Raw genomic sequence first — 22,423 nt, 5'->3', positions numbered from 1 at the left:
TTGGCAGTTTTTGTCCTCTGTAGTTGTATTTAGTCTGTTTTGTTTTTAAGGTTGTGCGACGACAGTCCTGGTGACGAGCGCCGGCACAGGAGAGATGATGCTGCAGCTGCTTGTTGGATCAGTAAGTAAATGTTTCATGAGTCTACATAAATAGGTTTTTCATCACATTGTTGTTCAGGGTTAGTCCTGCATATTTTTGTTTTTCGAGGACGTTATATTTGCTTCACATGCGTGTACAAGTAGCTGCCTCATCACCGTGGACTGTGTGTCACTTCCTGCAGGTAATTCACAGTCAGGGCAGTTACTCCTTCCTGTTGTGTTGCACAATATCATCGTTCATCGGCTTCTGCCTGTTCCTGCTGCTCCTCTACGTCCAGCGCATCCACAGAAACCACCACACAGGTCAGCACCAGTGTTTCCCATAACAGACAGTATAGAGCAGCACTCCACTGCTTCACTTTGAAAACAAATACCTCTGGTCCAGACTGTCTTTAAGCCTCGTCAAGACAAGTCCTGAAAACATATTTCAGTTTTTCATCTGGATTAAGGGAACAAACCATCAATGTCAGAGTGAAAGGGCTCATTAACAGATGTTGACCAGCATCTCTTTGCAGCATTCTCATTTTAACTGTAACTAACACAGCTAATTGGCATCTTGGGTTCTGGTTCGGAGGGGGAGGACCTGACCCTAGTGGAGCATGTGTGGAAAAGATGGTTGAGGAGAAGCTGGAGAAACCACCTCCCCCCTGTTTCACCACTCTTGATTTAGAGGAAGGGATGTCTCAGTCACAGTTTCCAGGGGAAGCTAGGCCTGTCTGTTTAAGCTGCCTGTGGTACCATCTGCAATTTTTTGGCCAGATGAGCATTCAGTGCTCCAGCAAGCTCTGGAGACCCGTCGGTGCGCTTGGGAGATGTCAGACATCGGGAAAGCCGCGGACGCCGACAGCTCTACAGGCTTGGGCACCCCGTTAGGTATCAGTGGCTTCAGGCATCGTTAGTGGCCATTAGAACGTCATTCAGTGTGGAAGAACTAGAATGGAACGGTCACCCAAGAAGACTTCTTTGGTCCGATGAGGCCGAAAACATATCAAACCATCGCGAACACACCGTCCCCACTGCGAAGCACGGTGGTGGCGGCATCATGACGTAAGTATGCTCCTCAGCAGCCGGCCTCGGAAGAACTCCAAAGGTAGAAATAAAAGCAGCAAAGTACCGAAACGTAAAGGAGGACGACCAGTTTACAAGAGAGCTGCGACTTGGGAGAAGATTTTTTTTCTTTTTCTAGCAAGACTCAAAGCAAACAGCCAAAAATACACAGAAGCTGTTTGAAGACGACATGAAGAAAACTTCTCTACTCCCTGGCTGCAGCGTTTATCAGGTGACTCACTACAGAAGGCTGAAAACTGGCCATCTGTAGCTCAGAGCATCTGAATCCAGGTTTACCTTGAAGCACATTTAACCCCCCTTTCATAGCTGTTCACAAATATGTTGCTGCTGAGTTAATGTATATACAAGATGTGAAGATAGAGCAGTCCACGCTGCTCTGTGAGACGCACATGCTCTGTAAATGTGTTGTACGTTGTTGAATGTTCGTCCTCTGGACGTCAATTCTCTTGTGTTTACCTCTCAGATTCATCTAATAGCACGGACATGACAGAAAAATCAAAGGCAGACGGCTCGTGATATTTACACCCCCAAGAGACCCGAGCGCACAGCCAAAAGACAAAACCCCTGTTCCCCTGTGTGAAGGTTTCTTGCGTGCTCCTTTGTGGAAGTCGTGTACAGATGAACATTTGGGACCTGCTTTCAAGCCAGACGATCAACAAGCAGCTCGATGAATGACCAGTAATTCATGTTTTTGCACAATCATCTCTTACAGGACGTTAAACTCTGCTGTAGCTTGATTCTAAGGACAATTTGAAGATTAAATAAACGTCTTTTCAGTATAATCTGATTGTGCGTGTGTTTGCAGCGGTTTCTAGAAAGACATGAAAGGCACATAAAGTAAGATCTAGTTAGTCAGAGATCGTTTATTGTTGGTCTCACCTAGTTCTTGTGTAATAAACACTTCCTCTACACCTCTCGCACATCAATACGCCACTTAAGACAAGCAGCTTGTAAACATTTGAAAAAGCATCAACAAATAGAGAACTGGACAGAACAGAACAAGAACAGTGTCGCTTCTCGCAAAACCAGATTTTTTTTACATTTCAAGGTAAGGTGGAGAAAACATCATCAGAAGATACAAATGAAGAAATATTTAGATGACAAGTCCAAGAGGACGTGAATGGAGGAGAATTTAAACAGGGGTCATTTCCAGCTATTTTATAGTTTTGTTAAATAAAGTTACTGCAAAAATGCAGCAGAGGCGACCAATCAGATTGGGTTTCTACTCTAACTTCTCACAAATATATATTATGTGGTAGTGCCTAATTACAAATTACTGTAAATTATTTGATATACACAGTAAAAGATTAGATTTTACTCTGTTATGCGTTACAAAATATAAGTGCATAACTGAATCCTCTCTTTGGGAAAATATACATTTTTTCAGTAAGCAAACAAACACTTCATCAAAGAGCAGGTCTGAGTCGTAGAAAAGTGACAGAATCCAATACTACAGGAACCCCAAAAAATTTAAGTGCAAACGTTTCATCACAACATCTGCATTTACAATATCAACACTATATCAAAACATTGAACATATAAAACATAGATTTCTCCCAGTAAGGCCTTGATTCCCTCCCTCCCCACCCGCCCCCCAACCCCGACAGAAAAATGCTAAACAGGTTTTCTATTATATATTTAGATACTTTCTGAGTAAATCTGTTATCACAAACATTTAAGAAGCAGGTTGGAAAGAGACACCAAAATTTAAAAACATGGCCTGATGTTTCATGCTGTGCTGTCTGTATGTACAGTAACGCATCCAGAAAAGAAAAACAAAAACAAAACGCTGCGACGACGTGTTTGAACTCCCAAACATCCCGGTGAAGTTTTACCTCATACTTCTGGGGTTTTGGTCTACGCAAAGATATGACATAAAAACAAAACAGGAGCGCTGTCACACACACATATATATTTATATATATATAACCTTTTCAATGATAGAACTCCATCCACATCTGGGAGAGACACTTGGGCTTGGCTGGGGTAAGGCACCGTATATCTCTGTGACGGACTGCAGGCCGGGGGGGGGCAGATATCTGGCAGCGCAGTAAAAACGAGCGTCCCCTCCCCTATAAAATTCGCTGGTCATCCATCCCTGGGTTAGAAAGTGACACTTTGGCAAACACACACACACGCAAACACACTTGGGTGTGTTCTATCCGAGCATCGTGTAAACAAGTGCGATGTGTACAACTTCCACGTTTAATAGCATAGAACGGTGGGATCTACCTCTGGAGTCTGTGTCTCAGACTTATGGCTTTAAAGTCAGTTACAAAGCAATCGTAAACCTCTCGTGGCTGATAATCTGTCAGAGGGGCTCTGAGGAGATACGAAGGTGCTGCCTAACGTGTGTTTCTGCAGGTCTGAGGATGTAAACTCGATGAGCCAAGACACTCTGACCACAGATGAAATGAGAAATGCTGATTATCTCGTAGCAATGGCACATGTTGAGGTGTGGGATTATTAGTAAGTGAACAGCTGGTTTTCGAAATCAACAAGTAGGATGTAGGAGAAGTGGGCAGCTAAAGAACTTCTGTCAGGGTCGGATTATAATGTTTAGATGAACCCTTTCCTAAACACCTGGTGGATGCCCTCGATTAGCAGCGACGGCCAACGATCCATAAACCTGCTAATGTCTCGGTGCCTAAACTATTTTGGCAGCAAGTGAAACTTCAGCAGCATGTTAGACAGGTGGTCATCGTGTTTTGGCTCATATCTGTGTTTCAAAAAGGATAAAATGACGAGAATCTGGTGAATTACATCTGGAGGTTAAATGTGAGTTGGACGAACTGCGATGCACGTCAACAAAGCTTTCATTTCACACAAAGCTGGATTTTAAGACAATCAGCAAGCTTTTAAAAGTCTGGTGTGATTTTGTTTGATAAGAAAATAAAAATCCATCTGTATTAGAAGGAATAGTTTCACATTTATTTGCTTTTTTGCCAAAAAGTTGTGTTACGTCTGTGAGGTGAGTTTATAGCTGGAGCCAGCGAAACGTTAAGACTAAAATCAGGAAACAGCTGATAACAAACAAAACAAAACAAAACATTTATAGCATGTGATGTCATCTTTTTCTTCCTGAGTATTAGTAAGACCTGTACATATTACTTCCATTTATTTTTAGTTTTTGTAAAATAACTAAACAAAATGTAACTTTTGTTTTTTCATTTCTAGCTTTCAGGGCATCGTACCTCTGTTTTACTGCACAGAGGACATTTATGAGGACATCTACTTCAAACAATGGTCGTGCCATTTCTATAAAAGTGCAGGACGTCGTATTGCTGTAAAAAAAAATGAGACATCATTGAGTAAAAATGTAGTCTTGCTTAGCCAGACCTTTCTGTAGGACATATCGGTCTGGCTGCGCCTCACTATCATTCTGCTATAACGCTCGAAACATAATCAAATGACTAATCTACTTGAGGTTCAGAAGATTCTACAACTCCACAGATTATTAAACTCCTGTCTTTGCAGTTTGCTTTTCACTTGGGCATAAAGGTAACAGACAGACCGTGTTAATCAGCGAGCTTTAAAACGGTGCTAGTACGTGAATCAGAATCAGAAAAGACTTTAACCAGAACTCTAAACCAGAACCGCTGGTTCGTCTCCAGTCTTGGTGCTAAGCTAAGCCAATCAGCTCCTAGCTCCAGCTTCATACACCAATCAGCCATGACGTTAAATCAAGCTCTGATCTGTCGGGATGTCGGGAAACGTAACCTCTGGGAGTGCTTTGTGGTGAGGCCTTGGTGAATTGGTCGACTACTCTGGGGTCTGGGGAGTTTTTGGGCTCTTTTTGTGACGCTCCTTGACCACATTGGCCTGGTCTGGAGCGATGTTTAGTCGGGCTGCTACGTGTCAAAGTAACACCCACGTGATTGATTTTTCTGTGGTTTTAATGCTGTGACTGATCGTGTTTTCCTCCTTTACAGACATGCGAGTTTGTATTGATCCTCCCAAACAGCTCAAGGCAACAAAACAAATACGTGTATTTGGCAAAACTATTCCTTCCATGCTGATCATTTCTCTGAAATATCTGTTTAAAGAACGTTAAATAAACGTCTCCAGTGTGATCTGGTTGCTTTCAACACTGCAGTATTAGATTACAAATGGCAAAATGAGGGTAGTGAGGACAGGATTTGTGCACTGTGGCTTGCAAAATCAATTCACAGAAGCAGTTATGGCTTTGCTTTCTTTCATTCCCACGTGAAAAGTTTACTAACTGGAGGCAAACCAGGCCACACTGGCTTTCGGGGCTATTCTACTGTACATTACAAAAGATATATAGAGGGATGATTCAAGGTTCAGCTCAGATTATGGCAACATTGTCGTGATAAGACAGTCAAGGTAAAAGTCTCATTGGATATGGCCAGCATTTCACAGCAACTGAGGCAAGGCTTGACATTTAAGTTTAGGTTGAGAACTTGCTAAAAAACAAAAGAGCTGCAGGTAAACATGCAGGTTATCAGGTTAAAGCACTACCCTTCAATAAGAGCAAAAGTTAAGATTGGAGCACAGAAAGGAAAAAGGATCACTGTGAGCAGAGGAGAAAACAGGTCAGGAACTGATAGCATAAAACCTGTCTCGTTTGGCAATCACACAGCTGCACAAGATAAGAAGGAGATTCTATAAAAAGGACTGATTCAGATATCTGTAATCCCCCTGATCTGTGTGTCCAAGTATGAAGCAGCTTGTGGCTGCTGAGGGTCCAATCCACCAGCAACGCACTGTTGCCATGGAAATTCTTCCCTCCTTTGTTGTGACTGAGGATCCCCCAAAAAAAACAAAGCCAGACAAAACGGATCTGTGAGTGCATTAGGATGATGACGACGATGAGATGTGTGAGAACAGAAGAGCATCCTGAGGGTGTAAATGCCTTGAAACAAACCAAACGTGTTACCCTCGTCCGTCAGAGCTGGACTGCCGACATTTCTCCACAGCCGCCCTCCACACACCTGATTGTAGTGTGAATTTCTGTGGCAGCGAACTTCAAAGCACCAACGTGACAGGAAACACTCCCACATCATTGTCCTCGGTGTGGGAGCGGGAGATTGCAGAAGAAGTGATGGAGGGGACGGGTGCCTGGCTTTCCGTGGGCGGGAGGAGGGCGCTGAGCCTATGTTTTCTGAGGGTCTGGTGAAATCGGGCCCGGTGTGTTGGTCCCATCCATGCTGTGTACTGGGATCTGGAACTGGGGGGTGAGAACTGATGGGAACTGAGAACACAAAGGAGTGTGACAGTGGGCTTTAGACACATAGTTAAACACAGACAGACTAAATGACACTAGGTTTGTGTACTGACTTGGAAAAGGTGGGCTCCCTGGCGCCGTGTCGCTGGGCTGAGGGGAGCGACTGGACTGAGCGTGCTCCAGAAGTGAATGTTGGACAGCAGCGGACTTGGAGTCAGCAGAAGAGTTGGAGTCTGCCAAGGGAGACAAACAAGAGCCGGTGGATGAACATAAATAGTCCATATTGTGTGTTTACATGACAAAGAATTGCTGTACAGAAACACAAAAGATGTCCTGGTGGTTAGAAATAAATGTTCAGTCTCAATGTACAAGCCAACATGTATGAGAAGGCCATAAAGGATCATTCCACTGTATTTTAGATTAATGTGGTCTCTGTAGGTCTTGTTAACTTTGTTGTACAGATTCAGGGAAACCAGAAGTCGTTAAAACATTTGTGTCTGAAACGTCATGCAGAAATGAGCCATTTTGCTACCTGCATCGTGGATGTAACATCTCCTTATGGAACAGGAAGCCCAAAGTTTCCTTCACCTCAGGGTTAACAAACTATTCTGAAAACCTGCGTTCTGGAATAGACCCAACATTCATGCTGTTATATGTGTGAGTTACTGGAAACTCAGTAGCTAAATGCCATTGCGTTTGATTACCCTGCAGAGCTTTATGAGGATGATTTCAACTCATTCCAGTTTAGTAGTCAGACAAATATAATTGAACCAAAGTCCACGGATGAGAAACTACATCTAAAGGAAGGCGAGGTTGGAAGCCAACAAGAGCACCTGAAGAATAAAGACCAACAGCTGCAGGATCAAACACACAGCTTTCTATACAACCTGTAAAAGCTATGATAACAAGTAAAAGTTCATTGTATGTTCTTTATATTTTGTTCAGTGCGACCTCCCCAGCATTAAAACCCAGTAAACAGAAAGCATGTAAACAAACTAGTGTGTATAGACACACAGCATACGTAGGATGATTTGGTCAGTCGTCAGGTTTTCCATGATGGAGCCTAACAGCTGTTCATGGCGGCTAAACTGTGTTTATTTTCAAACAAACACACTTCCAGTGCTTATTTAATACATATTGGAGCAGTAGCTGATTATTGATTTACCTGGCACAGTTTAGTGGCCTTTAAAGAAAACAATTAATACAACTGACTGCGGGTAATAACGACCATAAAAAATAAAGAAATGAACAGATGGATCAACGGAGTGGAAAAACACACAGTTACTTTATCAATCATTAGACACAGGCAGGATATTTGTAAAGCTGCTTGTGCTTTAATGTGCTTCCAGTACGGACACAGGCACTGGTCCGAGACAAAACCTGAGAATGAGGTTGTACCGTATGGATAGAACACACACCGCAAGCAGCTGCAAGAATAACTAATAAAAACAACTGTAGACTCTGCTGCACCGGAAGTTTTCTGTCCCAAGGTTTTAACACATTTCCACTCCAACTACAAAAATGCTTAAGAAATGTCAAGTATGAAGTGTAAGATAAATGATTAATCATCGAAAACTAAGCTCAGTACCACGGGAGTAATTTAACTCAATCACAAGTAGAAAACTGAGAAAACAGAAAGAGGAGCTTTGACTCAACTGCATCATTACCTGCTGAAGGAGACACACAATAAAAACAACATTGTCTGAAGCAGCAGCTCTAATAGACTGATTTCTGTACAGTGGCACGTACAGTCATGTGATCTCCAGGAGCAATTAACAGCCACAAAAACATGGCCAAGGAGCTATTCATCACACATTACCACACTACTGCCGCCACCTGCTGGTCAGGATCAGTATGTGCTGGAGGGTTGTATTTTTCTTTTTGTCCCAGGCAAAGTTGTGGTTTTGTCCAGTTAAAGGAGATTGTCTGATGTTGTTTCAGCAGTAAGAGGAAATAAAAGTGTACAGCTTTAACAGTGGACAGGACCACGTGTGTGATGTAAACAAACTAACAAACACAGCACGGAGAAGAACAGGGTGAGAATCTGCAATTGAAAAAAAAAAAGAGGAATTTTAATGCAGTTTCTGGACATCTCTGTTAAAAAAAAAAGTGTGACACACAAAATTACACAGAGCGGCTTTTGTTCCAAGAGCTGCCGGGATACACTGGAATTTCCTGGGCAATAATAATATTATGTGGGTTGAAAATAGCAAGATCTAATTAGCGAAACTAGTACGGGTGGTTTGCTTTTTATTTTGTGCAGTTTGGTAGTGAGGGTGGGAAGATATCTGTGTTATCCATCTGACTTGTGCAAGAAAGTTTTTTTTTTAAAGTGGCATGCTGGGTGTTTACGGTCCTCCTTTTGGAATATTAGATATACTTCTGTGCTACAGAAATGCTGCACAACGCAGGGCTGTAATCAGTAATCAGTGAATCAAATACATCTTTTTTTCTCTGTTTCTCCCACTACCTCTACTTTTTTTGTTTTATTTTACATCTGCTACAAGTCGCTGATGTTTGAAACGTCTGGAAATAAATCCAGAGTGAATGCATGTTTATGGGGCTCTACACTGTGGCACAGGTTTGGTTGACTTCATTGATAAAAACATGTTTTGTTTTTTATTACTGCTTTACACTATGCATGTTACATATTACTGCTTGATATTTCCTTTAAAATTCCAGCACATTGTGGATTATGAGGCATCACCGACTGCAATCTATTTGACAGATCTAAAAATTAACAGACACCACCTAAAGTATGACTTCACATCAACAAAAAGCGCTGAGCTCTGCACCACCTACATGATGATGAAACTGAAACAAACACATCTATTATTGGTAAATTACTAGTACTGTCATAATAAGGCAGCACAGCTACTTGGAAAATGTCACGGTGGATGACAACGACAGAGACGGAAATACACATATTCAATACATGTTTTCCGTCTCGCTCTCAGCAGTTTATGGGGCATGACCTAAATCTATGGCACACTGATTGCAAAGTGGATCTATCGCTCGGTTCCTCTGGTGGGAGTCTGAAGCAAACACTTTACAGCAGAAGTGGCACTTTACAGGAAAATTATGTAACTTTACCGAAGCAATGAGACATCAAAACAATCTGTTAAAGCTCAGCGTTAGCTCATATTTAGTGGCCGTATGTCTTCACTAACTGCTGTCACTTCACACCCTCGTTTCTCCTGCATCATGTGGGAGGAGCTATGACAGAAAGAACAGATGCAAAAGTATTTGGAGAAGAAGCATAACAGCTAAAAAAGAAAGATCATTTCAGCAGCGTGTGGTTGGGTGCTATGAATAAACGTCTAATAATAATAATATAATAATAAGAATAATACTCTGACTGTGAACTAATGGAGAGGTTGCAGGTGCAGACTCAGAGAGCTTCAGCTCACCCAGACGTCTGCATCAACTGTCTTCCTGTTTTTTTTATGATAATCCAACTTGGCCAAGACCAGTCAGACAGACAGCTGGCAGAGCAAGCCGTAACATAGAGGTTTCTTTACTTGTTTTATCTCTGCTTGCTGGTCTGACTGGACCTGAGCTGCAAGTGGACATGAAATTATTTGAATTTATGTACCGACGTTATGAGGAGATTTAGGGACAAAGGACTATGAAGGCGTAACATTTACTACCCAGCACTGACAGGGCCCCAGACTAACTTATTTAGCACCGGGGCGACCAACTTTCTTATTTGGTCCTACCTCCCACCTGGTCACGGGCAAAACATATGACTTGCTGAACATTTTCATATTGATAGACACTACAATTTACCGATGTTCCCTAAACGCCTCACATTGCAGGCTGCGGTAGCTGCTGCTTGGTGGCTGCGGTGTGCTCAGACAAAAAACTCTCTTGCTCCTTTTATTTTTTTTTAAATATATTTTTTGGGCTTTTTATTTAGAGCAGTGGAGACAGACAGGAAAGGGGGGAGGAGAATGGGGAGAGACCTGCAGCAAAGGAGCGGGAGTCGAACCCACATCAGGGAACTATAGTCCCTGTTCAGGGGTCGCCCGCTCAACTAGGTGAGTTATAGGGGCGCCCACAACTCTCTTAATCTTTGAAAAGAATAAAATAAGGTGTCAGTTTTGTCCAAGATGAAACCGAGTGATTTTTTTCTACATGCGCTCTTTTCCAGTTTACGCCTCATTCTAACAAATGCTCTTTTGCACTTTTAATAGAGTATTTACTTTATATTTTATCGCTACTTTATTATTTATATCACCTTTTAACTTTTTTCTTAGCTGCTGTAAAGATGATGCCACACGAGATGTTGTTGTATCTCTTGTACAATGCCAATAAAGCTTCTTCTTCTTTCTATGAGCAGACAAAAAGAGTGCATGCAGGTGCACTCCGCATTTCACGAGAAGGCCGTAAGTGTAAATACCGCAGTGGATCGTGTTCATGTAATAGTGCGAAGCTAAAATCTGATCATTAGGTGTGTCTGTGTCACTCCTCTCTCTGTCTGCCTCCTCCTCCATCATTTTCTTTTTAAATAATCAGCTACAGACCACTTTATCTTTTTAACACACATCAGCTAAACAGCTTGTTTGACGCACCGGGCAGAGACAGACTGACAGCGCCACTTAAGTTCTGAAAGTCCTACTTTCCACCACTGTGGTTAACGCAGTAGCTGCCTGCGGTTACAGCGACACCAGTACAGCTTCACGATCATCATGCACTTGCACAAATGCCACCAGTTGAAATTTCAACTTGCACACGCTCACAAAAAGGTCGCACATGCAACCACTTTGGTGGCAGTCCTGAGCCCTGATTAACAGATCAAAATTCATTTTTAAAATCATCAGTCTCTCCTACAGATGTTTTCCTACTGACAGACATGACATAGCCTATAGCTAGCTCTTGCTTCGTTGTGCAGATGTGAGTTCCATCTTAAATAATCTTTAACTGAGGCCTTAACTAAAATTGACATTACAACCAAATGAAGATAAGGCCAGGCTCTCACCTGTAGCAATGCTGCTGGTGTGAGAGACCCAGTAGGTAGTGAGGGGCTGCAGAGGTTCATGGGGGAGAAGTCAGAGGCGGTGACCAGCACAGTCGGAGGGCTGATCTGCAGGACTTTCGGTGGCTTGCGTGTCCTCCCGAAACTCTGGGTGCTGATTGTTGTGCTGCTGCTCACTGAGGACGAGCTGGTTTCAGCATCCACCAAACTGGTTTCATCTCCAGACAGACCGATGGCGCTGTCAAACTGGTGGCCGCAAACAGTTTGCTTCTTTATTACATGCATCAAACTGTAGAACATTTGGGTCAATAAAAATGGTAAGCTACAGTACAGGAAGGTGTGTGTGTTCTTTCGGTGTGTGTTCTCCAGCATCAGAAAAAAAAGAAATCCATAGAGAGTTAGATTTTAATCTGGAATATTTAGCATACATAATAAAACCCACTGGCAATGCTGAGACAACTAAATCGATTTGTTGTTTATCATGAATCAAGTCAAAAGGGTGATAATTTTACTTTCCTCTATGATGGAAAGCTGTAAGGTAAGACAAGGTGTGACTACAAAATAATCAGCCAATGTTAGCATCTATATGTACAGTAAGCTCCTGATTGCTTGTGTAATGTTTAATGAATTCACAGAGAATTATCACACATTCTCTGCAGTTCTGCAACGCTTCATCGTTCTCCTAAAAGTTCCTGTTAACAGTGTGTAAACTAACCTTCTCCTGTGTCTGAGCGTCTGCTGACTCCGGCGCCGGAACATCTGTGGGCTGAGAAGATCCGGACTCAATGTCGCTGTCAATCACCAGCTCCTGGGAGGACTCGAGCACTAAGCTTGGGGACGGACTGGCTGAGGTCAGGTCTGGTGTGGGGAACGTCGGTGCTGATGGGCGGATGTGTTCGAATGAGTAAACAGACTGGGGCAGGGCGGAGTGTGTGCTGATGTCCTCAGCCATCTGGGGCGGACTTTGGAGAAGATCCAACTGGTTGGGCATCAGGGTTGGCTCTATGGCAACCTGAGGAGGCAGTGTGAGTGCTGGTTTCGGAGGGGTGTTTCCAAACTTGATGACCGACGGCAGAGCGGTTGGTTGTTGCTGCTGAGAAACTGCCTCCAGGCTCTGTGAGGTGGCAGTGAGACCCCGCTTGTCAGCCATCTTCTCGGCTGGATTCTCTATTTTGATGGACTTAAAGAGCTGGCGTCCATTTTGCAGAGAGTTGAGAGTAAAGGAGGTGTACAAGCCAGAGTGGATGTAGTCGTTACGGTTCGACTGCTTGGTGCCGGAGGCCAGAGCTGCTGCACTAACCCCCACCTTGGCTCTGTCACCAGCGTCGCCCTCCTGGACGGTGCTGTCGTCCCTCCTCGACAGTGGAGGGATGCCTCCTGCCCCCACATCCCCGCTCTCTGCTCGGGTGGCAACTTCTCCTTTCAGGATGTCGGGATAGGACACAAAACGATAGACAAACTTCTGACCGTTCACCTTCTTTATGATGTTCTGAAAGGCAAAGACGAAGCAAACATCATATTCATGTAGGCAGAAAACACACGGCGAGAGCAGAAACAAGACTTTGCCTGATGTAGTATCCCTCGACCAGAGAGGGAGTTTTAAAAAAAACAGAAGAGTCAACCACAGAAAAGCTTCATGAGTGGGACAGCTCTGTCCTTCCTGTCTGTACCAAACTAGTACCCACAAATGCTACAGCCAAACATACCATGGCAGCCCTGCCCTGAACGCCCACACGGTCAGGCTGCGACGCTGCCAAACCACAAGCAGAGTGGGAGACCGACAGCGCTCTCCTTCTCTTGAGAAGTGGACTTCAAAGTCCCCCTACACTCAAGAATGTGTTTTGTTTGTAGTTAACCTCGGTTGAAAATTTGACCTGCATTGATCAGAATAATGTTCGGCATGCATGCATACAAGCGACACAATTTTGTGGCATTACAACTAATTCGAAGCCAACTGTGGTACCAGACACAACTTACACAGCATCCACACACTGACAATGAGCTACACAGTGAAGGAGCAGACATTTTTCTTTAAATTTCTAAAGCTAAATATAAGAGTATAACCCTGCAATCTGGATAATTTAATGAGAGAATAACAATATGATTTTACTTTTTTTATGGGCAGATTGTATTGGACACATTATTATTGAAAGCATAACGCTTTTATGTTCTAAAACATGTTTGGGAGCTATATTCTGCATTCTGTACTCTTTAGGGCAAGTGGCTTCAAAACACTCACAGTAGCACTACTTAAACATCATGGATTTGGTTTAATTATGATTGCAGCTCAACATCTGATTCCACACATATCAGAATATTATGCCACATGATCAGATTCATATTCATTCTTCTTACAGCTCCATCCAAGGGGGACACAGACCCAAAGCTTTTTAGATGCATGACCTTTATTTTCTTTTGTACTATAAAAGCATGCGAATCAAGAAGTGCAACCCTGACTGGAGAACTGCTGCATCAGTGACCTGTTGATAGATCCTTGTCGATTACTTCTCCATCATGTAAGGTATCATTTCCAATTAAAACCAAATAATGAAGTTACTGCTGCGTACAACTCGCTCTACTTGGAGACACTTCCTGATGTTGTCCTACACTATGAAGAAATAGTCCTAAACAGCTGGAAGCTGAGCTGCCATGTTGTGCTTGACTGCTCACCTGGCCTGGACTGTTCCACTTTCTATGCTCTCTCTGGGTTGATTTATAACTACAGGAATTTGAAGAAATTCCCAGTGCAAATGTGCGGAACTATCTCTCTTTGAAAACACAGATATGGATCCTAGTGCTGTCTGATGCTGCAGGTATTTCATAAACTTCTAAACAGCTGGAAGAAACAAACATAAGCTACTCTTAGTGAAGGAAAAAAACTCAGGTTGCATCTATTACTTGTGGGTGTTGTTATTATTTAACCTTAATGGTTTACTTTTTACTTTTAATTTAGAGTTGTTACTCCAGAACATTGTAGAAATAACCAGGACCATTTGGGATAGAAGTTTCATTTCCTCAAAAATGTGAGATCATTTCAATTGAATAATTTTGACATTGCACTTTTAGTTTAAAAAAAAGTAAACATTTATCATTAACATCTCAAACATAATGTCTTACGGTCTCGTCACTTGTCTTTTAGGGCAGCTCCAACCAGAACAAACAGAGTAGTCGCATTAAAATTTGCTATAAATCAAAATCTGGCTTAACCGTATGCCAGCATCGTATGTTTAAAAGAACTGAAGGCCACAACGACTCAAATGTCTGACAAGATGGAAGGACGACGAACGGTTAGGGTTACTGTACACAGTAGCTACTACTCATAACAACTGAGGCCAGAAGACCAAAACACGGAGCTTGAGCATAAAATGCAGGACAGCTACTTTCAATCGACTACAACCCACTGCTGTGTATCCAACAGGAGGTGAGGAGGTGTGACTTTACCTTGTCGTAGTAGTATCTGAGCGCCCTGCTCAGTTTGTCATAGTTCATGTTGGGCTTGTTCTTGCGGGCTCCCCACAGCCGGGCCACCTCCTCTGCCTGCAATAGTTTGAACTCTCCTTCCTCATTGGTCCAGCAGATGAGCTGGTCATTATTAGAATCCAACAGGAGCTGAAGAAGGAACTGCCACAGGGTGACAGAGTTGTCCATGTCTCTCACTGGAAAAAAAAAAAAAAACACACACATGGGAGGAGAAAAATCATCAGGCTGATCAACCACAAGGCTGCTGCTCATAATGTACGAACAGCTTATGAAAAATATCAACCTTGGACCCACCGCTGGATGCCAGTTCAGCGAGTTCAGTTTATTCACAGTTATTTTGCAATGAAAGGATGCAATCTAGTTACATGCCTCCTTCGATGAGTCAACCACAGAATAGACTTAAGCGCCAGCATTTAGTGTGCGCATGAATAGCAGCAAACAGACGGGAAAACAAATGCATTATACACCAATCAGCCACAACATTAAAACCACACTGACAAGTGCAGTGAATTCATTATCTCATTACAATGGCACCTGTCAGTGGGAGGGATATATGAGGCAGCAAGTAAACAGGCAGCTCTTGAAGTCGATGCGTTGGAAGCAGCAAAAATGGGCAGAATAAGAATCTGAGAGACTCTGGCAAGAGGCGAGCTGTGATGACTAGACAGCTGCATCTAAGAATCTCCAAAACAGCAGGTCTCGTAGGGTGTTCCTGGTATGTGGTGGTCTGTAGCTACCAGAAGTGGTCCAAGGAAGGACAGTTGGTGAAACAGCACGCTAATGGGCGCATAAATGTGGCCTGATCCACACAAGATCTACTGCAACAAAGTGCTGAAAACCTCAATGCTGGCTGTGATAGAAAGATGTCAGGACACGCGATGCACCACAGCTTGATACGTATGAGGCAACGTGAGCATCCATGGACCAAAGAGCAACGGACGAAAGTGGTCTGGTCTGATTAATCACTTTTTCTTTTACATCATGTGGTGTGGTTTACGCGGGGATGAGAAGAAGAAGCCTTTCTTTGTCACACATACAGCCCTGTGAAATTCTCTTTTTGCAGGGTCAGCCATGATCAGGAGCAGGTCGGGTTGAAGGTCCTGCTCAAGAACTCAACAATAGCAGCAGGATGCACTATGGGAAAAAGACTAACACGGCAGCTATACTTCCTGATCGCAGTGGCCTCTTTCAGCAGGATAATGCTGCCTGTCGCACTGCAAAAAAATGTTCAGGAAGAATTTGATCAATCTAATCAAGAATCTGTGGGACATGCTGAAAAAAATCCAACCTCACCTGAAAGGCTCTGCTGCACACGGATCAGCGCCTATAACTCGGTTATGCAGATTACAAAAACAGCATTTCTATATTTCAATCTGAGTTGGAGCAACGCGAAAAGCCCCGATCTCAGTCATCCTCAGCCGTATTGTGGAAAAACCCGGGAAACCCCACGGATCAGTAAGTCTGCTGGATACCTCAAAGTCTGGACAGAAATCTGGTGTAATTGATGTATTTTATTTAATAGCCAGAGAATAAGCGGTGATTTTACAGGGCCAGGTGCGCCGTCTGCTACAGGCGCTTTCCCCTCATGTGGTTCTTACATTCCAGGATGATTATGCCAACATACACCCTGCTAAATAAATCCAATAGAGGTTTCTGTAACAGCTGGATTAAGTCAGACCCCTTCAATGCAATGGAACCCTGGAAGTCTGAATCCATGTTTCTGAGACTGTCTCGGCTGTGTAGATGGTAACGACAGGCCCAGTACTTGCTGGGACCCTCCAATACATCTATTTGTGATGTGACGTTGTTCACTTCAAGCCAATATTCAGAAATATTAGGACACATAGACTTAAAACCCAGTTTTTAATCAGGTGCAGAACACATATTAAATGTGATGCAACACTGTGATGTGGCTACTGATTAAGCCAAACATCTTGCTCACATCTGGTTTCCCTGCTGGGACCAATATGTCTGTGGCCGTCTTTGTCTCAGACTCACGGTGAGAAACATCATCAAGTAAACCACAGTTAATTGCAGCTATGCTTCCACTGGACTCAGTTACAGTTTAACCAGTGTGGTAGAGTGTGGCTCGCAGACAATAGTGAACAAAGAAATGAGAAAAGCTGACCTTTGCCACATGCGTTCTTTCTGCTATATTGCTTTCCGAGCGAGGGTGTAACCTCCATCTGAGAGTTTCTTTGATATTTGTGAGTGGCTGCCCTCGTATCATATTATACTCTGATCACACGCCATAAACACCGGCGCTACACCCACACAGGTGTTTCTACTTGAGCTCATTTAGGCTTCTCAAGGCTGTGTGGACGTGTACATAATGTTCATGAGCGACACCTCCTTCACGTGCACCCGTTGGAGAGGGACAATATTTAAATTTATTTATATTTATTGCTAAATGGTGCTTTGTAGTCTCATCAGACTCCCAGAACTCAGACAGATGTGTGACCAAAAATCACTGTAAGAAGAGTAAACTAGTTTGTTCTAATGTCACATTTGTCCAAGATGAAACCAAGTGAGTGTTTCTACATGCAGGCTTTTCTACGAGCGGAAAAAACAACGCACTTAGGCGCTCTCCGCTTTTCACCAGAAGATCGCATACTTGAGCGTAAATACCGCAGTACACCGAAGTTATAAAAGTACTACTTTGTACTGCTGTGGTTAACACAGCAGCTGCCTGTGCCGGTGCAGCGACGCTAATACAGCTTCATGGTCATCGTGCACTCGCATCAATGCGACCACTTGAAATTTTAACTCACACACGCTCAAGAAAGGTCACAAATGTGATCATGTTGGTCGCAGTCTGGAGTCCTGCTTCAGCGTTAAATAAGGCCCATTCAGACATTCATTCCTTTCTATTAACCTGAACATGCTGGCTTCATGTCTAAATGAACACTGTGTGGTTTTACTAAGTCGGAACCAGTAACATTTACGCATCACTTTAACACAGAACACATCTGACCTGCCAAACAGGCACCCACCAACGATATACTTCATTTTATGTGACGTGAGCTTAAGGAAGGCTTTTTCTACATTTCAACACCAGAAACATCAGAGGATTTGCTGCCAAAATCAAACACCTTTCATAACTGTAGAGTTTTGCCTCATTTCCTCTTCTCTTCAATTTCAGAGCGATATTTTCTGTCCTCGTCTACACTTGACCACTCGACATAGACGTGCACACTGCGGTTCAACTGATAGAAGCTCAGTCTCATTATTTAACAGCCTCACCAAATATATTTTCAAAGCACGGCTGACTCAGAGTTTAAACTGCCATGTTAAAGGTTTCATAAATTCATGCCACCCTCCTCGTGTGATGGTCGTGTTTTTGATGGGTCTCACACAGTAAAGTCCATCCATCCATTATCTATACACCACTTAATCCTCACTATGGTCGCGGGGGGTTGGAGCCTATCCCAGCTGACTCAGGGTGAAGGGAGCTTATCTGCTCTGACAAATACCCCTCTGCACCAAGTTGTATGAAATTTGTGTTGACAAGAGTCCAAGCAGTCGTGTGAAGCTGTGAGTCTAATTTGATCAAATTTTATCAGGAGGTGAAGTTTAGTTTACTGCTTCAAGCTGTTTGCAGGAGGTTTTCCCCTGAGTGTATAAAATACCTGCAGCATCAGCTCCATCTGAGCATCTCCACAGCGAAAGAACTGGCACAGATGCAACAACTTCATTACTTATAATTATAAACTATCCCCACCATGCAGATGGCATGAATCAGGATAGATCAGCAAGTCACACTGTGTACTTTTCTTCATTTCAGACGTGTACGCTGCCCATCACACAGAGTCATGGTTTACATGCTGCAGTTAAATCATTTGTTAAGTAGCAGCAAGCTCAGGCTGAGTCCATCACAGCTGTCAGGACAGTTTTATCTTACTGTTCGTAAAAGTCATCAATCAAAGTCTAAAACTGTTGATTACACAGATTTTTGGGTTTTGGATGTTTGCATCAGAGACACAGAATGTGACCTAATCATTCAATATGGCAACAGGTCACTGAGTAACAATAAAACCACATCATGTTCAGTGATTCAGGAGATCATAAATAAACGAGGCTATTTCGACAGTTTGATAAGCTTGATATCAGACTTAGTCACTTGATGTACTGTCCAATCTGGCATGTCTGGCAAATATCACAAGCATGCTGTGACTTTCTCTGTCACCGATGAAGCCAGCAACGTTACGCATTCCATCTGAAAAGGGGATTTATAATCCTTCCTTTGTATCACCTCTGCTGGGTGCAACTCTGAAGGGTCATATAATCATAGGGTGCGAACTGAAAAATTAGCGGTTGATCCTTTTCTCCTGGCAAAAGGCTTCTCTGCAGATAAAAACACACGATAGATGGTTGGGTCCATGCTGCGAGGGACACTGAGAGCCAGCCCAAAAGTGAGGACAGGGGAGGTATAATTGTATACGTGGTGCGTGGATGCTACACGAGCACATGGCCACCCGTTGTCCTCAGACCAGCCTCAGTGTTCCTCGTCCTGCTGTCTCCGCATCCTGACACACTGAAGGAAATTATAGCTGTTTGAGACATGAAGGAGAAGGAAACCCAGCACTTCCCATAAAGGCTGAGTGGTTTTAAAATCTGATGGCTGGTGAGGAATCTGTCTAAATCTGATAACATCCTGCTTTTCAAGATACCACCGTTCAGTCCGTTTCAGTGTGAAAACATCACAATGGAATCTCGTACCTTTATGCTACGCAAATAATTCTGCTGCATTTGTTGCTCTGTGAAATTTGTCGTAAAATCCAGAGCTTGCAGTTCGTTTACTGCCAATTAAGAGCAAAAGACACAGCAATATGTTTTGGGCCTTAGGCATAATGTGTAGTTTCAATTCAGCTAAAAGCATTTTGAAGTTAAAAAATATCTTAAGAATTATTGCAGACTACTGACGTTTTATTCTGAACAAAATCTATTTCTGTGTATGTAGTTTATCCATGTTTCATAAAAATGATCACAGGCATGTAACAACACAACTGTTATGTGCCTTTTAACCTAACATCAATGTCCCAGAGGCATATGAACCTTTAAGTGATTTGTATGTCACTCAAACATGTAATACCTATAATACATAATACTTGTAATACATGTAATACTACATAATTCTAGTAAATAGTCCATACTAATACTATTAAGTACTGGCATATATTAAAATAATGGTACAAACCATTTTCCTTCGTTAAAAATGTCAAAACATGCCAAAAATGTTGACATTTATCTAAACCAAAGTCACAATTATTTTTAATATTAATCATTCTACCAATTATTTTTAGGATTAGTCATTTAAAAAGTTTTATCTATAACATGTCAAAAATAGCAGCATTTCCTGTTTTCCAAGGTGAAGACTTCAAGGGGTTTGTTTTAACTAATAGTTCAAAACCCAAAGATTTTCATTTTATATGATAAACTACAGGCTGCAAGGTGGTGCAGTTGGTTAGCACTGTTGCCTCGCTGCTAGAAGGTTGCCGGTTCGCATCCTCGGATCTTTCTGTGTGGAGTCTCCATGTTCTCTCCGTGCAGCGTGGGTTCTCTCCGGGTTCTCCGGCTTCCTCCCACAGTCCAGAAACATGCTGAGGTTAATTGGTGATTGTAAATTGTCCGTAGGTGTGAATGTGAGTGTGCTTGGTTGTCTGTCTCTAAGTGTAGCCCTGTGATAGACTGGTTACCTGTCCAGGTGAACCTGCCTTCACCCTGAGTCAGCTGGGATAGACTCCAGCCCCCCATGACCCTAATGAGGATTAAGCGGTGGATAGATGATGGATGGATGGATAATAAACTACAGTGCACTACAGAGTAAAAATCTATACCATTAAAAAGTCTAAACTCAGAGATGATGGGAATTGTTGCTCAAAAAAGTAAAAGTAATATTTGAAATATTGCTAAGTTTCCTGCCACTCAGCTAATCGATGAAGTGCAGCAGCTCGAAGGCAGCTTCAGAAGAACTGAAATACAATACTTCTGTGACGGGACAAAAAAAAAAATAGAAAATGTGGACAGAGAGAGGTTCGCCTCAGACACACCTGATGATCAGAAAGAAAAAGTAGCTCACTGCACTCAATCATGAAGGCAAACACGGGCTGAAAAATGAAACTACTATTAAAAGCGATCACAGTTTTTGCTTCCTACAATTACATGAACGTGATCGTTGACATTTAAAATGTGCTCTGCTCTTTGAAAAGTTGTCTCACAGAAAACAGCCCATTGAGCTAAAATCACTTGGTTTCAAGTCAGAGAAATCTGCTGGTAGAACGCCTTATTCCATTTTTTTCCAGCTAACTTTTGGTCTCACACTGTCCGGACTGAACAGCAGTCACCTGGGTAGCGTGTACCTGAACATGCATGTGGGACGTTTAGGGAATATCAGTGAATAGTAGTGTGTGTCAACAAGCAGATGTTCAGCAAGTAAGGAGAAAGAGTGGTGACAAAATACAGATATTTTCAGATTAAAATATTTTACAAATATCAAGTCTCAAATCACTGACAATCTGGACATCAATGCAAAACTATTCATCAGCATGCAAGGTGGATTAATAGTTGTGGCAATGCGGTACCAAAATAAAGGTGTGGGAGGTGGAAGAGGGTAAGATGTGTAGATGTGACTAAGTGGGAAAGTTGGTAGCACCAGTGTTACCAGTAAAAAAAAGTTAGTCTGGAGCCCGTGAGATGTTCACACTGCAATAAACAACAAAGACAGAGTGCAGATGTGACTTCTTGCAGATCTTCCAACAGATTTGCAGAACTGCTAAGCGGGTATGAAGGTATCAGCCTGTACATCGAACACTGAATGTATGTCAGCTGATTGAACCCACAACAACCATCTCCAGCAGCCTATAACACACGTACTACTAAAGAAATCTCACTCATGCACTGCAGACCTGATAATCACTACTTAGTCACTAACTGACAACTGAAAGTGCTTCTGAACCAACTGCAAACAGCTTCGGGGCATTTACACAAAATACTTTCCGCAGTTGTGGGAACGAGCGTGGCACACACACTGCAGCTTTAGGATTAATAGCCGAGGCCACCCAGTTGCACCCATGTTTGACTTTGACGGGCAGCCTCCTACATGCATGACAGACGCTCTGATGATGTGTTTTGTTCACTCCTGTCACTTAAATTTGTGCAGTCAAGTTAAATTAAACATGCTAAAAGGCCAGAAATCCAGTGCAATGCAAGTGTGGGAAATCAAGCTCCACACGCGTAGCCTCTTCAGCAAGAAGGATCATGAGTGTTTTGTAATGCTTCGGCTTTCAGAGCAGCACCTCATGCAGGTTTGAGGACAACATTCCTGCATCTCACAGCCCCACAACTCATGCTGGCTGAGTTGACACAAGCTGCTGTGCGGCATTCATCCTAATATGACTGATATGAGTTGTTGGTTTTTCATGTGGTGTTTTTTTTTTTGCTCTTTTGTCCACTCCATGCTACAGACTGACTTGTGATCCCCCCACCACCCATCCGTCAGTGTCTGTCTGTCTGTCTGTCTGTCAGCGTGTGCGTGTGCGCGTAAGCTTCTTATGTGAACGAATAAATCTGCCCTGACTCATCCAGACCTGCTGGGATGGAGACACCCAAAC

The 22,423-nt window shown here is 42.9% G+C and overlaps 1 protein-coding gene across 1 annotated transcript in view; it reads right to left on the bottom strand.

The window, feature by feature from the left end:
- Nucleotides 1-2,005: 2,005 nt before the first annotated feature.
- elk4 (ETS transcription factor ELK4) overlaps nt 2,006-22,423 on the bottom strand; it is a 26,349-nt gene continuing 5,931 nt past the window's right edge. The window contains exons 2-6 of the mRNA XM_008304367.1: nt 14,775-14,989; nt 12,049-12,822; nt 11,337-11,579; nt 6,469-6,588; nt 2,006-6,382 (exon numbers count right to left, since the gene is read on the bottom strand). Of these exons, the coding sequence (XP_008302589.1) occupies nt 6,284-6,382; nt 6,469-6,588; nt 11,337-11,579; nt 12,049-12,822; nt 14,775-14,981 (1,443 nt within the window). The 5' untranslated portion in view covers nt 14,982-14,989 and the 3' untranslated portion in view covers nt 2,006-6,283. The remainder of the gene's footprint in view (nt 6,383-6,468; nt 6,589-11,336; nt 11,580-12,048; nt 12,823-14,774; nt 14,990-22,423) is intronic.

This window comes from Stegastes partitus, unplaced genomic scaffold (assembly GCF_000690725.1).
Source record: "Stegastes partitus isolate 25-593 unplaced genomic scaffold, Stegastes_partitus-1.0.2 Scaffold2203, whole genome shotgun sequence".
Taxonomy (NCBI): Eukaryota; Metazoa; Chordata; class Actinopteri; family Pomacentridae; genus Stegastes; species Stegastes partitus.
Note: the sequence above shows the minus strand (reverse complement) of the source record. Positions and strands in the feature narration are given on the sequence as shown.